Source organism: Mus musculus, chromosome 11 (genome assembly GCF_000001635.26).
Source record: "Mus musculus strain C57BL/6J chromosome 11, GRCm38.p6 C57BL/6J".
Taxonomy (NCBI): domain Eukaryota; kingdom Metazoa; phylum Chordata; class Mammalia; order Rodentia; family Muridae; genus Mus; species Mus musculus.
The window spans coordinates 70,585,779-70,601,176 of record NC_000077.6 but is presented as its reverse complement, the minus strand read 5'-3'; the positions used below and the strand labels follow the sequence as shown (position 1 = coordinate 70,601,176).

The 15,398-nt window shown below is 46.6% G+C and overlaps 1 protein-coding gene and 1 long non-coding RNA gene across 15 annotated transcripts in view; one reads left to right on the top strand and one right to left on the bottom strand.

Moving 5' to 3' along the window:
- Mink1 (misshapen-like kinase 1 (zebrafish)) overlaps window positions 1–15,398 on the bottom strand; it is a 52,903-nt gene that overhangs the window by 13,306 nt on the left and 24,199 nt on the right. For 13 of the 14 annotated variants that reach the window (XR_388490.4, XM_006533677.3, XM_006533678.3 and 10 more), the window contains exons 2-4: window positions 3,944–4,009; window positions 2,279–2,335; window positions 2,072–2,197 (exon numbers count right to left, since the gene is read on the bottom strand). Coding sequence is in view for 12 of the 14 variants with exons in the window: in XM_006533677.3 (XP_006533740.1) it covers window positions 2,072–2,197; window positions 2,279–2,335; window positions 3,944–4,009 (249 nt within the window). In the remaining 2 variants the exon portion in view is untranslated. Of the gene's footprint in view, window positions 1–2,071; window positions 2,198–2,278; window positions 2,336–3,943; window positions 4,016–15,398 lie in introns of those variants that run through there. The other variant, XM_030246118.1, reaches the window with a different exon arrangement.
- On the top strand, window positions 206–5,818 carry Gm51905. Its single transcript, XR_003949711.1, has 3 exons — window positions 206–307; window positions 994–1,095; window positions 3,578–5,818. It is a non-coding gene; the product is annotated as a predicted gene, 51905 (long non-coding RNA).

Below are 15,398 nucleotides of genomic sequence, written 5' to 3'. Positions count from 1 at the left end.
ATTTATTTATTATGTGTAAGTACACTGTAGCTGTCCTCAGACACTCCAGAAGAGGGAGTCAGAGATGGTTGTGAGCCACCATGTGGTTGCTGGGATTTGAACTCCTGACCTTTGGAAGAGCAGTCGGGTGCTCTTACCCACTGAGCCATCTCACCAGCCCTTAAAAGTTTTTTGGTTTTGTTTTGAGACATAGCTCTAACTGGAACTCATTATATAGACAAGGCTGGCCCTGAACTCAAGAGATACATCCACCTCTGCCTCCTGAGTGCTGGGATTATCGGCGTGCACCAGCACCATCTAGCTCCTGGTAAGTTACCTTTGTGTATACATGGGGTGTTAGGGATTGCCTTCAAGGTACTAGGTGAGCTACACTCAGCCCGAATCAATGGATAATGGTATACCATTCCCCCACTTGTGTGTGTGTGTGTGTGTGTGTGTGTGTGAGAGAGAGAGAGAGAGAGAGAGAGAGAGAGAGAGAGAGAAAGAGAGAAAGAGAAAGAGAGAGAGACACACAGAGAGAGAGAAACAGAGAGAGACAGAGAGAGCGCACGAGCGCTCGAGGGCGAGAGATCAACAAGCAGGCTAGACTAGCTGGTCCCAGTCTATGTTCCATTTCACCATCATTGGGTAAAAACAGCTACTGCCAAGATCTGCTCTTTGTGTGTTCTTAGGATCCAAGTTCATGTCCCCACACTTGAAAGGCAGCTGAGCTACCTCCTCAGCCTGTGTTCACAATGTTTAATGATTGGGGGGGTGAACCCCAAATAATACAATTTCATGACAAATGAGAATAATAGGGAATTTTAATAACCTAAACATAAATTTGAGATTCAGGCACACTCATTTCAGGTCTGTTTGAATGAGGGTCTTTCCACAGAGTAGCCTTACACACACGCTCCTCCTGCCCTCAGCCTCCTGAGTGCTGGGACTAGGTGTGAGCCCCTCTGCTTGGCTAGCCATGGTCGGCTGTTCATGTGTTCTTATTGCTTTCAGGGTGTGAGCACAAGTGAGTAGTGGTAACAGCAAATGTGACCATGTGACTGAAGCACTTACTATTTGGACCCTTCCAGAAAAAGCCCAACCTCTTTGACTCAGGTAAGGGGGCTGAGATGGCTAGGGAAGCTCACTGGTCCTGCTCAGTGTGCTGCTGGAGGCAGCTCAGGAGCAATTTCTTCCAACTGTTTCACTAAAGTTGACATCTAATTTAGGAAAGGGCTGCTTGGGACTGGTATATTTGCTATGTAATTAAAGTACCTGCCATATGTCCCACCACTAGGACAACAGAACACAGTGGGTGGAGTACACAGAGGCCCAGTACCCCATACACAACAAGAAAGCATTTGGCCACTATTGCCTAGCTCCCAGTCCTCAGTGGTCTAGGTACAATCTGGTGTGTGACGTGCTCCCCAAATCCTTGGGGCCACTGAGGCTGCAACCATGTGTCATGCTCATCTTTGCAGGGTATTCAGAAGACGCTTACTGAATATCTGAAGTCTAGTGTGCTTCCAGGGAATGAGGCCTGACATGTTGTCCCGATAGCCACATGATGTCCCTAGCAGCTCGTCCCTTAAGTATGGGCCCTGCACCACAAAGGGTGAAGCTGGAAACTCAGTGGCACTGACGTTCAAGTTAGGGAGAGAATGACTCTTAGGTATTTTCTGGGCCAGGAGGTATCTGGGTAGGCTTTGGTTCAAACCATCACCCAGAAGGGCTGTGCACTGCCAGGATGGGTCTGAGTCCTGTTGTTTCCCACAGATACTTTGATTCTATGGCTTTCACAATATTGTATCCAAAGGCACAAGAACTTACAGACTAAGCTCCCCCCACCCTCATCCCTGTCTTCTGGCCATGGCCAAGGTTCTTGCTTCCTGATTCAGAAATGCTTGCTGACTAGCTAGGGTAATGAAGGATGGAGCGTATCACTAGATACACCGAGGACGAGACACTGGGTATACAAGACTAAATGAAGAGTGCAGTGAGTCATGAGGTTCCTTTAGATCCAGTGAAGGCAGGGCTGTCAGAACAGACACTGGCCCTGCCCCACAGGAGGGGCAGGGAGGGCACTTCTTACCCAGAGCTGGTCATCGTTCCCAGGAGGGCTCTTCTTGATAAAGGCCCCATAGTAGGTGGCAATATTGCGATGGTGAGAGTACTTCTTTAACATGTTGATTTCCTGTTTGATCTCTTCCTCCTCATCCTAGGCAAACGGAGGTGAGGCCTGAGCTCCTATAGATCCTTTTTTGATGCCAGCCCCATCCTTCCCAGCTCCACTTCCTACCTCTGTGACATCCATGACCTTAATGGCAGCCAGCTGCCCAGTCTTGACGTGCCGCCCCTGCAAGACAGTCCAGTGTGGAGGGTGTGGAGGGGTCTAGGTATATGCTCACTTAGTAAAATAAGGAAGAGGAACTGATTCTGGAAAAAGTGTTTTTCTATCTTAGAATGCACCTTCCGTGTGGCAGAGAGGGAGCTCCTGAGCCAGCACAGTGAGGGGAAACTGCCCGGGCGTTTCTAGGCGATACAGATGAAGGTCCCCATACGACACGTGAGGTGCAGGACAGATGCACCGTTCAGTTCCACCCTCCCTAGTGGGTATTTTCACCAGACTGAAAGTTAGAGTAAAGGCTAACCCTTTCCTTCATCTATGTCAGGTAAAATGTCTGGTGCTTTCCTGGCCCAGCCATTCTAGATAGGAAGCCTTTCCCTGGATCAATCTTATGCCCAAGGTGTTTTATGTTATCAGGGAAATTATAGCCACACTGCTGAGCTTAGGCAAACAAAGGGGACACCATCTTAGTGGTGTGTCTGTGCTGTGCCAGAGCTTCTCTGCCTCAATTCCTACCCCACCCACCAGCCCTCCTGAGATCTTTCTAAGAACCACCAGTGGGGGGCTGGAGAGGTGGCTCAGCAGCTAAGAGTACTGACTGCTCTTCCAGGGGTCTTGAGTTCAATTCCTAGTACCCACACGGTGGCTCACAACCATCTGTAATAGGATCTGATTCTCTCTTCTGGTGTGTGTGAAGACAGAACACACACACCATAAATAAATATTTTTTTTAAAAAAAGTCAATAACTTGAACAAGAAAGTCGCAGGCTTCCTGTTCACAGGAAGGGACACGGGTATTGCTACCCCGAGTCTTGTCTTCGGTAGCCAGAGAAACACAGCTATGTGGATGGACAGGACTCAGCAGGAGCTGTGCATGGTCCCCCCACAGCTCCTGCTTACGAAGGGAAAGGGGTAGGTGAGAGGCTAGTAGTCCCAGCGACCAGGAGACCCAGGCAGGCAGGGGCATCGGTGGACACATCAGGAGCTATCTTGAGATGAGGAAGCAGACTAAATGTTCCTGGGAGTAGCACCCACCTAACCCCCCCTCACCGATGTGGCCACTTTATGTAAGGGAGGAGGCCTGGCTACTTGAGAGGGCTGAGCTGGCCAAGCTGAAAAAGCTAATCAGAGGCAGAGGAGATGCCACTTCTGTGGGGAGGAGAAGCAGCTCAGAAGCAGGAGGGTTGGGTTCTGCTGGCTCCTTGACGTGAGCAGCAGCAGGAGGCCGACAAAGCCGCTTCCTCTCTGCAGGCCACCAGTGAGGTCCTGACAACCCCAAGTCTCCTTGTAAGCTTGGGAGGTGCCAACCCACAGTTCTGGTATGATCTCTGAATTTCCAGGTGAGCCCTGACACCCATGTCCCCACGTGCTCTTCCTGCTTCCTCTATCCACAACCACCAGCTGCAGACTGGTTCCTGCCACACCCAAGGCACTTCTACACACAGAGATATCCTCCTCCTTCTTTCTGTTGCTGGACTGTGCGTTCCTCCTTCTGAGGGGTCCCCAGCCTCTTTCATCTCCTGAAGCTTCCCTCAGATCGCCAGACCTGGGACTCACCTTCCTCCATTCCTCTAAAGCGGCCCTCAGGTTTGAAGGGTCTATTCTGTAATGTCTCACCTTGTATACCTGTCCATAGGTTCCATTGCCAACCACCTCCACCAGCTCAAAGATTCCTGCAGGGTCCTGGGAGGGAGAAGAAAGAACAAGATGTCATCACTTCAGCAAGGGCTGTGATGCTGGAGGGGATGAAGGTGTCAACCAGGATAAGAGTGACAGAGAAGACGATCACTTAGGGGACTGTGGCGAACCCTAATGGTTAGATGGGTTTTCTCTGGATAGTTCAGAGTTAATTCTATTCTAGAGTCAGGAGGGAACATGGTAGTCATAGCCCAGAGGGCTTTTCAAAGGCATGCTCTTGATTCCCAACTCACTGACCTATGGCTATGTATCTGTATTCCCAACTGCAAGTGAGGGTGCCCAAACACATCCCTGGCCTGGGCTAAACTTTCAGTGAGGTAATGCCCACAATGCACTGCTGTGTGCCCACAACAGCCCAGGCTGGCAGTGTGTTTGAATAAGAGTTTAGTATTATTGCTATTAAGAGATGGTTCAGCAGTTATGAGCACTGGCTGCTCTTTCAAAGGCCTGGTTTCAATTCCTAGCACCTGCGTGGCAGCTCACAACTGTCTGTAATTCTAGTTCCAGATACCCTCCAATTCCCTCACCTTCACACAGCCATACATGCAGGCAAAACACTACATGTGAAATAAAAATTTAAAAATGGAGGCAGGGACAGAGATGAGCCAGGGCACAGGAGGCACCGTCCTTTGGTCTCCCCTCCCTAGTTCTTTAAAATAAGGGCCTCCAGTAAGACACGAAGTGTTTGGGACATGTGAAGTATCCTCCACAAAAGGAGAGAGAAAGGGCCTCTCACTGCCACACTGAACTCTGCCCTTCCTCCTGTTCCGAGCCATGCAGTGCCAGGAGAAAGCCCAGAGAGTGAACAAAGCTTCTAAAGATCCCCTCCTCCTGCTGGCTTAGAGCAGGCGGCCTGGTCTCATAGGCACATCTGCTACCCTACCCTAAGGCCAACCCAAACCCTCCAGGCAGGAGGTGTGGCTGCAAGCTGGCCCCCCAGTATCATTCTGCACAAAGAATAGGTCTGGCCCAATCCCTGCAGAGACCAAGGACACCAATGTGGTGTCAACTCTCCAGGCAACACGTAAAGTCTCAGAGCTGAGCATCCTAACAGCATATAACCTAAAAGTTCCCTCTCCCTGACTTTAAGAGCCAATATAGGATTTCTGAAAGTAAAAACATCCTGTTGTGCTGAAGAAATCTACAGGGACAGGGTCTGGGCACAGACACCCTAAGACCCCCTGCCCAGGGTTTTCAGGAATGTGTGTACTGCACTTTGTCCATCTTCTCAGAGAGGAAGTAGAGGGCAGAAACACACCCTGGTTCCCTCACAGCAGAGATCACAAGGCATTGTGATTACATATTTACTTGCTGGGAAACTCCCTGGAGGAAGTGCCTGAGTTCTACTTGTTCTCCAAATCTGTCCAGCATGTCAACGGACCTGGCACTCAGCAGCCTGAAACATGTACCCCATCCTCCCCAAGAGAATCTCACAGCAATGAAGGAGCCTCCTCCTAATCCGTGATTATAAATCTCATGTCAACAGTCAATCACTTTACTTTCACAAGTGACAAAAAGGAAAAGGAAAAAGGTGTATGCATGGCATGACGACCGTCCTTGCCTTCTACCTTCCTTGACACGGGAGCTCCTCCTCACTGCTGAGTAAGTCGGAATAACTGACTTGCTACAGAGTGTGGAGGGAGGACGACTTGGAAAGGTCTGCTTTCTCTATCTACCATGTGGGTCCTGGGAAACAGAACTCAGCCTTTCCTGATGTCTCTGTGCTAAACATCCTAACTGCATATAACTTAAAACTCCAATATAGAGTCAATACAGGATTTCTGAAAATAAGAACATCCAGTTGTACTGAATGAATCTTATGAAACCAATCTATCAAATACATCTTTAACAGGACTCAAAGGAAAAGGGAGCACTGTTGCCACCAGTTGGGGATGCAGATGGGAGCACTGTTGCCACCAGTTGGGGATGCAGATGGAACACTGTTGCCACCAGTTGGGGATGGCGGCAAATGAGGTCTGCCTGAACTTAACAGCTACAAGCAATATGAAGTCATATTGTCTAGCTGTAGTTCTAGCTGTGCAGGGTCAAAGAGAATACAACCCTTCCCGAACGGTGAGCTCGTCCACTCTTAGTCTCTTGATACTGACTTTAGGGAGGCCTTTTCTTGAATCCAACTTCAGTTCTTTCAGCCGAAGGAGACAGGAAAAAAGACAGACAGGCAGGCATGATTTTTCTGACTAAGGTGGCTTGCTAAAGGCAGAGTAATATGCCATCGTAAGCGCCATTTACCACAACTCGAATTCAGAATATCCAATTGGCTCTAGAGGAGACAAACCTTGGGGGTTTTGGAGGCTGGGTAAGTTTCCAACCACAGATAAGGAAAGGAATAAAGAGTGCCTGCATGCCCTGCTGAGCAGCAGTGTGCGGTTAAGACACTAAGTTTGAGAAGTCAGGAAGCGTGGGAGCACACGTCTATCAAGCAGTTCAAAACAAGGGTCTGATGAAGTGGCAGAGACACTCGGGAGTGAGAGTTGGTGACAAAGTATGAGGAGAAGGAGCACAGGAAGGTAGGCCAAAAGAAGCCAAGGCTGCCCTGAGGACCACAGGACACTGGAGGATGGGCAGTTGTGGAGGATGAGGAGGCAAGACAGAGCAGTCAGAGACACTGCAGAGACCCGATGCCTCAGCCTCTAAGTGACTAGGGAGAAGCTCCACGGGAACTGCATTGTGGGAGCGGAAAGCGGAGAGTGGGGCTGGAGGAAGCGGGAGGGCTGAGGAAGTCAGGGCTCGGGAGCACCCTTCCAGTAACAGCCTGAGAGCGGAAGAAGGAAATCAAATGACACCTCAAAAAGGCCGAGGGTCAGACAAGGTTCTCAGAGTAGACAGATCTCTCATGCCCATGGATAGGAAAAAGACAAAATGGGAGACAAAAGGAATTGAGTTTAAATAACATTTTTTTTGTGTGTGTGGGTCTGTAGGCTTTGCTGTTGTGGCTCCCTTTTCTCTGGAATTTGTCAGGTAGATGTCCCATCTCTTGAGTGATATTCCCAGATCAGGAGTATGTAGGGTTTCATTTCTGAGTAAGTACACTATTGTTCTTTGCTTTGTAGTAGTGACAAAACCCAATGGTCACCAATTCTCTCGATGCATACCAAATGATTAAGAGTACTCTGATACCCAAGAATTTAGGTTCAATTTGTACACTGATTAGACAGCAAATATAACCCTTCAAATATTATCTGTCCTTGGTGACCCTCTTCAAAGGTGAAGAGCCTCTGTGAGGGCTACAGTGCTCCTGGAAGACCTCAGGTGGCCCTAGCTGGCCTGGCACTGCTTTGTAAGGAGCGCTGTCGTCCTTCTGAGCTTCTTCCCAGTTCTAATCTAGCCAGCTACCCAAGGAGGAAAGGATACTAAAGCCCAGGAGAGGGGGTAAATCCTGAGATCTGCTAAAGTCAAGGAGACAGCTAAGCAGGAAGAGATGTGTGTTGCATAGCCTTTTGCCCACATAGACATGGAAGAAGACCGTCTTCACAAAGTTATCATCCTCTGACCTCCACAACACACATCATACCTATACACAAATAATAAATGCATAATTTTTTAAAAGATGAGAGCCTGGAGAGATGGCTTAGAGTTAAGAGCACTAGCTGCTCCTAGAGCTGGGTTGAGTTCAGGTTTCAGCACCCACATGGTGGCTCACAATCATTTTAAAACATACACATACCTTTGAAGATGAAAGTTCAGTAATATTCAGTGGCCTTGGCTCCACTTAGAGTGTGGACCTACCCACGGTGGCACACATCTCTAGCCTTAGCTTCCACGGAGACCAATGCAGGAGAATGAGTCAGAGACTAGACTGAGCCATCTATACCCCCAGATAATAGAGCAAGTAAAAAGCTAAGCAGCAGTGTAGCTCAGATGGTGCAGCACACAACGCATGCCTACATGCAGGCCCCGGGTGTGATCCCCAGAATGCATGCATATATATATATATATATATATATATATATGTGTGTGTGTGTGTGTGTGTGTGTGTGTGTATGTATATGTATATGTATAATGTATGTATGTATATGTATATATACACATATGTATGTGTGTGTGTGTATGTATGGATATAGATATAGATAGATAGATATAGTGTGGTGATGCACACCTGGAATCCAAGCACCCCAGTAGTAGTGCCAGGAAGAACCTAAGTTCAAGGTTATCATCAGCTACACATTGAGCTCAGGGATAACTGTCTTTGTGGAGGTTTGGTCTGTTGCTCTGTACGGTAATGGTAAACTCTGTACCTGAAGGCCTACCAATGAATTCTCAAGTTGACTAACTTTTTGGTGTGTAAACCTTGTTCTTTAATCTAAAACTATTGGTTAAATAAAAATGGCTTCATCCAATTACTGCAGCCATTAGAGGCAGATGGGATTTGAGTTACTTGGTTGGGGGTGGAGAGCAGAGGAGGAAGAATAAGGAGGAGAGAGGAGAAAGTGCCACAGGAAGTAAAGTACCTCGAGCACATGGCCAGGAGAAACAGCAAGTATTTGGGAGCACTCCTGGGGAGGCAGTCAGGCCAGCAGCTAGTAAGGTAAATTAGGGGTTACCCACCAGTATTGTCAAAGCCAAATAAAATAACCATAGTCTGAGTCTCTTTTATATGAAAGCTAGTCAGGGATAAGCTTAAATTGGTTCTACTACATCTCTCAGAAAGAGGGGCGGGATGCTTAGGGAGCTGTTTCAGTACTTGCCGCATAAGCATCAGGACCTAAATTAGCTATCTAGCACTCACAAAAAAGGTGGGCTTGGCAGTACATGCCTTAAATCCTGGGGAGTAGTGTCTCTGGAGCTCGATGGCGATCCAGTCTAGCTAACCAGTGAGTTCCAGGTTTAGGAAGAGACTGTCTCAAAAAGTAAGGTGAAGAGATACAGAGATAACAGCTATGATGTTAATGTCTGTCCCCAAAAGCACATGCATGACCATGCACAGACTCCAGCACAGACTTCTAGTGACCAATCGTTATGTCCATAGATCAGTGTCTCTCTTAGCCCTCAGTGGAGCAACTTCTTTTGCAGTAGATGATGATTAACCCAGAGACCCACAACTGGTCAACTTGTAGAAAGTAATAGAATAAGAAACTGCAGAGTGCTCAGAAACCACATACAACCCCACCCCCACCCCAAACTTAAGGTTCATTGAGGGCGAGGGGGCTGTGACAAGGAGACTGTGGTTTCTAGATACATCAGCATGGTTACACATATGAATTCACAATTATGGTGACAGCATGCACAAGACCTACATGGACTCAAGCCAAAAAAAGCCCAGCAGGGAATAGAGTTGTGGGTACTGTGTTTCCCACCCCAGCCAAGGAGCTACTGGCAAGGAAACAGTCAGTTTTCTTTAAGTGTGTGACCTTATTTGAATGGCACAAGTCACAAGTTAGACTTTGAAATTTTTTAATTTTTAAAATTGACAATTTTTGATTGTTGTTTTGTTTTCTATTAAAAAAAAAAAAAAAGAGGAGGACACAGAGCAAGTTCCAGAACACCCAGGGCTACATAGAGAGACCCTGTCTCAACAGGGTATGGTTTCAATTCCCAGCACCCATATTTTGGCGCACAACTGTAAGTCCAGCCACAGGGGATCTGGTGCCCTCTTCTAACCTCCCAGGGCACCAGGCAAGCAGTTGGTATATATATACACAGGTAAAACACTCATTAAAAAAAAAAAAAAAGACCATGTAGAAGTAGGGAGATGGGAGATGGGGTGGACCTAGGAGGAGTTGGAGGTAGTAATGAATATGGCCAAAATACACTGTAGGAAATTCCCAGAAAATTAAGCATTAAAAAAATTATTCCTGGAGCCTGGTCTATGGCTCAGTAGATAAAGACACACTTGCCTTGCCACCAAGCCTGATGACCTGAATTTAATTCCCAGATCCACACAGTGGAAAGGGAGAACTTTTCCTTAGTTTTTCTACTGACATCCACTTAGTGGCATACCGCCCCCATACATACATATACATACATACATACATACATACATACATATGTGCTAGTTTGAATGCAAATGGCCCCCACAGGCTCATATTTGAATTCTTGTTTCTCAATTGGTAGATTGTTTGAGAAGGATTAGGAGAAGTGGCCTTGTTGAAGGAGCTGTTACTGGAAGAGGGCTTCAAAAGCCCATGCCAGACCCCATCTGTCTTCCTCTGCCTGTACCACACTCCCCATCATGATGGTCATGTACTGTCTCTGTAAGGACGCCTCCAATTTACACAGTTCCTTTCACTTTGCTTTGGTTATGGTGTTTAATCACAGCCATAGGACAGTAACTAAGACAAATGCAAATTAAATGTTATATACTAACATGGATGTATGTATACATTAGTCACATACCCCAGGCAGTACTTATTGTTTCTGTAAGACTGAGAGCAAAAAAGATGAAAAATTTAATTAGATTGAAAATAAGCAAAGGATCTGAAGAGATGTTTCTTTAAAAATATATGCAGTAGCCAATAAACATATAGGAGATGCTTAGCATCATTCCTCGTTAGGGAAAGCAAACAAAAGCCACAAAACACCGGTTCACACCCATCAGAATGGCTGTAATCAAAGCCCATCTCAGATGTTGGTGAAGGCTAGCTATCAAGAAACTGGAACCCTCATATTGCATGTAGGAGTGTGAAATGGTTCGCCACTTTGGAAAACAATTTAAGCCAACCACAGTGATACACAGTGGCACATATTACTGCCTTTGTATGTGACTCGCTTGGGCAGGACCTCTGCCCGGCATCAGGCCTTTTGGTGATCCTCGGACAGGGACTACCAGGACCCTCAAGAAGCTTACCCTAAACTGGGCAGTGGTGGCTCACACCTTTAATCCCAGCACTTGGGAGGCAGAAGCAGGTAGATTTCTGAGTTCGAGGCCAGCCTGGTCTACAGAGTGAGTTCCAGGACAGCCAGGGCTATACAGAGAGTTACACGGCCAACTCCATACCCAGGGATTTACACACACCTTTAATTCCAGCACTGGGGAGGCAGAGGTAAGAAGATCTCTGTGAGCTCAGGGCTACACAGTGAGACCCTGCCTTAAAAAAAAAAAAAGGGAGCTGAAATAATTCTGCAAATGTTATGCAGAATTCACTATTATGCACACTCAAGATACCTGAAAAGCAATTAGAAGTCTGCGTGTGAATGTCCACAGCAGCATTGTTCATAAAAGCCATAAAGCAGAACTAACCAAATGTCAATCGATAATTCTATCTACATAATAAAATAATGACACATTATTGAGAACACTGGGACGGAGTACTGCAGCTAGACACACCTTGGCACACATGTTAATGAGCCACGTGTGGCAGCTCATGACTGTAACGTTCACTTGGGAAGCTGAGGCAAGAGGGTTATATGTAAGGTAAACTGAGCTACAGTTTGAAACCCTGCTAAAAGAAAAGAAAAAATATGTTTGTGAAAAAGGCTGGTGACCGAAGGCCACACATTTTATGACTCCCTTATATGTGTAATCCTAAGAGGCAAGTCCAGAGGTGGAAAGCAATTGCCAAGGGCTTAGCGAGGAAGGGAAGTGGATGGACAGTGACTGCTGATAACAACAATTTCATTTAGGGCTGATGAAAATGTTCTGAAACTAGATGGGGTGATGATTACACAAATCTTGAATATACTAAAAGGCACTTTCTAAAGTTACCAACTTACTTTTTTGAGACAGAGGCCTTGAACTTGTTACACCCAGGTAAGATACGTTCAAAGGCTGCGTGAATTATATTTTAAAAAGGACTTACTAGCCGGGCATGGTGGTACACGCCTTTAATCCCAGCACTCGGGAGGCAGAGGCAGGCGGATTTCTGAGTTTGAGGCCAGCCTGGTCTACAAAGTGAGTTCCAGGACAGCCAGGAATACACAGAGAAACCCTGTCTCGAAAAACCAAAAAAGAAAAAGAAAAAAAAAAAAAAAGGACTTACTAAAAATAATGACCCTAGCCAGGCTTTAAGACAGAGGGTGGCAGAACTCTGAGTTCAAGGCCAGCCTGGTCTATAGAGTGAGTTCCAGAACAGCCAGGGCTATGCAGAAAAACCCTGTCTCAAACAAAACCACAAACAAAACAAAACCACAAACAAAAATAATAATTGCTCTTAAGACTGTCTACCATGATGCTCAATCAATTATGATTCACACCATTCTGTCTACCTGAAAAACACTATTCTACTACTGAGTGACCCAGGAAGTGTTTCTGATCAACACAATCAAAAAGTCCCAAGTCAAACACAGAAAACATGGTGGCACACACCTATCATCCCAGCACTTGGGAGGTGGAGGCAGGAGGATCATAAGTTTAAGGCTATCCTCAGAAAGAAAGCAGCCTTGACTACATGAGGCCCTGTCTCAGAAAACAAAACAAAACCAAAACCAAAACCCCCATAATAACTCATGTGATTAAAAGTTAGGCAATTTAGGGGGGCAGAGATGGCTTAGTAGAGGTACCTGGTTTGGTTCCCAGAACCTACACGGTAGCTCACAACTGTAACTCCAATTCCAGAGGGCCCAACAGAGGTGAGAGGCATTCAATCCTCCTGGATTCACAGGTGGTTGTGAGCCACATGACTCAGGAGCTAGAAACTTGGGTCTTCTGGAAAAGCAGTGTAAATGCTTAGCCACCAAGCTGTAATTGAGGCCACACTAGAAGTAATTGTAAACATTTGCTTTGTTCCTGGTCAAGCACTGTAGAACTGTAATCCCCTAAGAAGGCTTGGAGGGAGGTACAACTGTCACCACCTCACACGGAAGAAGGGCAGAGTCACACACAACTAGAAAAGGACGAAGCCAAGACTCAACCTCAGGATCCAAGTCCAAGGCCTGAAGCCTACTCTGCCTGGTTCACAGCTCCTGCTGTTTAAGGGACTGTGAGACCCGAGGAACTGGGTTCCTGACTGGATACTGCCAGTCCAAGACTGAGGAAATACCAGCTAGGGCAAACTTACCCCTATGCATTCCAACCAAGGGAGAAGATGACACAGAGAAAATGGAGTCAGGACTATGATTCAGGTAAAGGAAGGCAGGAGCTGTCAGGGAACAGAGTACATGGATATCAAAGCAGACACGGAGGGACAGCACAGGGGCTGAGAGCTGCAGCAGTAAGTTAGACTGCAGCCGTCCTCCCTGTGCTGGTTCCTGAAGTCCAGCACCATTCCTGCTCCATGGAGTCATATATGCTACAGTTCCGGTGCTCAGCAAGACTGCAACAAGGTTCCTGACCCCTAGTAAAAAACATCGACTTCCAAGGCAATGTGTGTTTGCAATCCCAACGCTTGGGAGTCTGAGGCAGGAGGATCTCAAGTTCAAAGCCAGTCAGAGCAAGGAAGCAAACTTTTGTTATAAACAAGAAGAGCTGATATTAACAGACAGGCACTGTACTGTTTTACACAAGGCAACCAATGTAATGCCCAGACACATCCGAAAAGTAGAGAGTTGTAGTATTCTCACGGACAATCTGGACTGTGAAGGTATGGGGATGTGACAGCCAATCCTAACAAACTGCTCTAGCCCAGTCATGAGTGACACTTCCGCCAGAGAGCTCAGACCTGGGTAAAAATGTACACTTACCTCCCCTGTGCCGGCTAGAGGATGGCATGGTTGTTTTATTACTGTATATCAGGGAAGAGAATGGGAAGGAGCAACACCATTTTCTTGCCCAGCTGTGGACTCCATAGATAACTGTAAAGTCCACCTTTGAGCTCCACCTTTATAAACACTTCCTTTAGCTCAGCATACTGTTTGGCTCTAAGGTTGCTATCCTGTTAGCAGTAAGAATAAATTCATTTAATTTAAATTTAAACTGAATCTAAGTCTTTGGTCTTTCCCAGTAAATTCAAAAGCCACAATAAAGGTGTTATGTAACTCCTTAAACAGGAAGACAAACAACCCAAAATAACTTTAGGAAGTCCCCTGAAACTGACCAAATTCATGAAGCCCCTCCCTGCCAGAGTAAGAATAAAAGCTGAGAGTCCCTCAAAGACAAACGGAGCCAAGCTGCCAAGGAGACTCTGAGGCTGCCTGGAAGAACCAGAAAACAGAACGCTAGCTGTCTGGAAGAGGGTCAGATCCACTGAGTCACTCGGAAAGGACACTCTCCAACTTGCTGCGCAGTGGGCTCTAGGCTCTCAGCTTTGTGAGCCATCACCAACGCTGGGGTGGGCCTTGGTGATGAATCTGTCCTTAAGTTATTTCTGTCCCTGTAAGCAACCCTCATCCATATTCCTGTAAGTAACCCCAATAAAACTCATTGGTTCACCAAGTTGGACTTTGGTGGTATCTGTACTTTGGTCTGTTGTGGACTCCCTATCGAGGGTAAATTAAAAGTTTTGTCACATAACATGAGGTGTGTAACATGCTCAAGGCTGGCAGCCCGTTAAGTAGTGGAGGCAGGATTTAAGGTATAAAGGCATGCAGCTGCTTCCAGAACCAGCCATCCCTTTATGTGACCTACCCTGAGTAAGCTCTTACAACCAAACAAGCTGGACAGCACATTGCTATTCTACCTTACACAGGATTACGTTTCCTCCTCCCCAGTAGAACAGGAGCCATTTAAGGACAGGATGAAGACAGCACTTAGGTGTTATACACAGAATGAGGGCTGGCCAGACTTGTGCCAGAATGAAACAGCAATGCCTTCCCTTCAGCTCTGAATTTGTGGCATATGCAAAACTACTTTGCTGTACAGTGAGCACATACAGTCAGGCTCTGGCTGCCTCTCCCATCCTCTTACTAGTGCTTCTATGACTAAGCATCTATCATCTCATTCCTCTCATACGTTAGCATTTCCACATATGGCCATGTATGTTGTTGTATACCTTGAATCCCAGCGCTAGGGAGGTAGACACAAGCAACAACAATCTAAGTTCAAGGCCAGCTTGATCTACAAAGTTAGCCCCTACTCAAAAGGGGGCCAGGGTGGGGTTGGGACAATGGATGGACAGTAAAACTCTATGTATGAGTTGGGTACGGTGGTCTACTCCCACAGTTCCAGCACTGGGAGGCAGAGACAGGAAGACCATGAGTTCAAGCCCATCACTGGCTATATGCATTCAAGGTCAGCCTGGGCTATGTGAGACCTTGTTAAACAAAATCACATACTTTTTTTTCTCCCTCTGGGAAACTGTATAACGTAGCCTGAGGGCTAGCTCCAGGTGATACATTCATTGTAAAGGCTAAGAGGGCTTGGGAAGCAAGTGCAGGGAAGGACAGGATAGGATAGGATAGGATGCTACATCAGCCTGTTTGCTGATCCAGGAGTCTTATAATTATAGAAATTCTTGTCTGTAAGGGTTCATTACTAAATCCAGAGAAGCTGCTAGCATGGTAGAAAGATCTGGAAACATAAAATCTAGAGGAATTCCTTAGG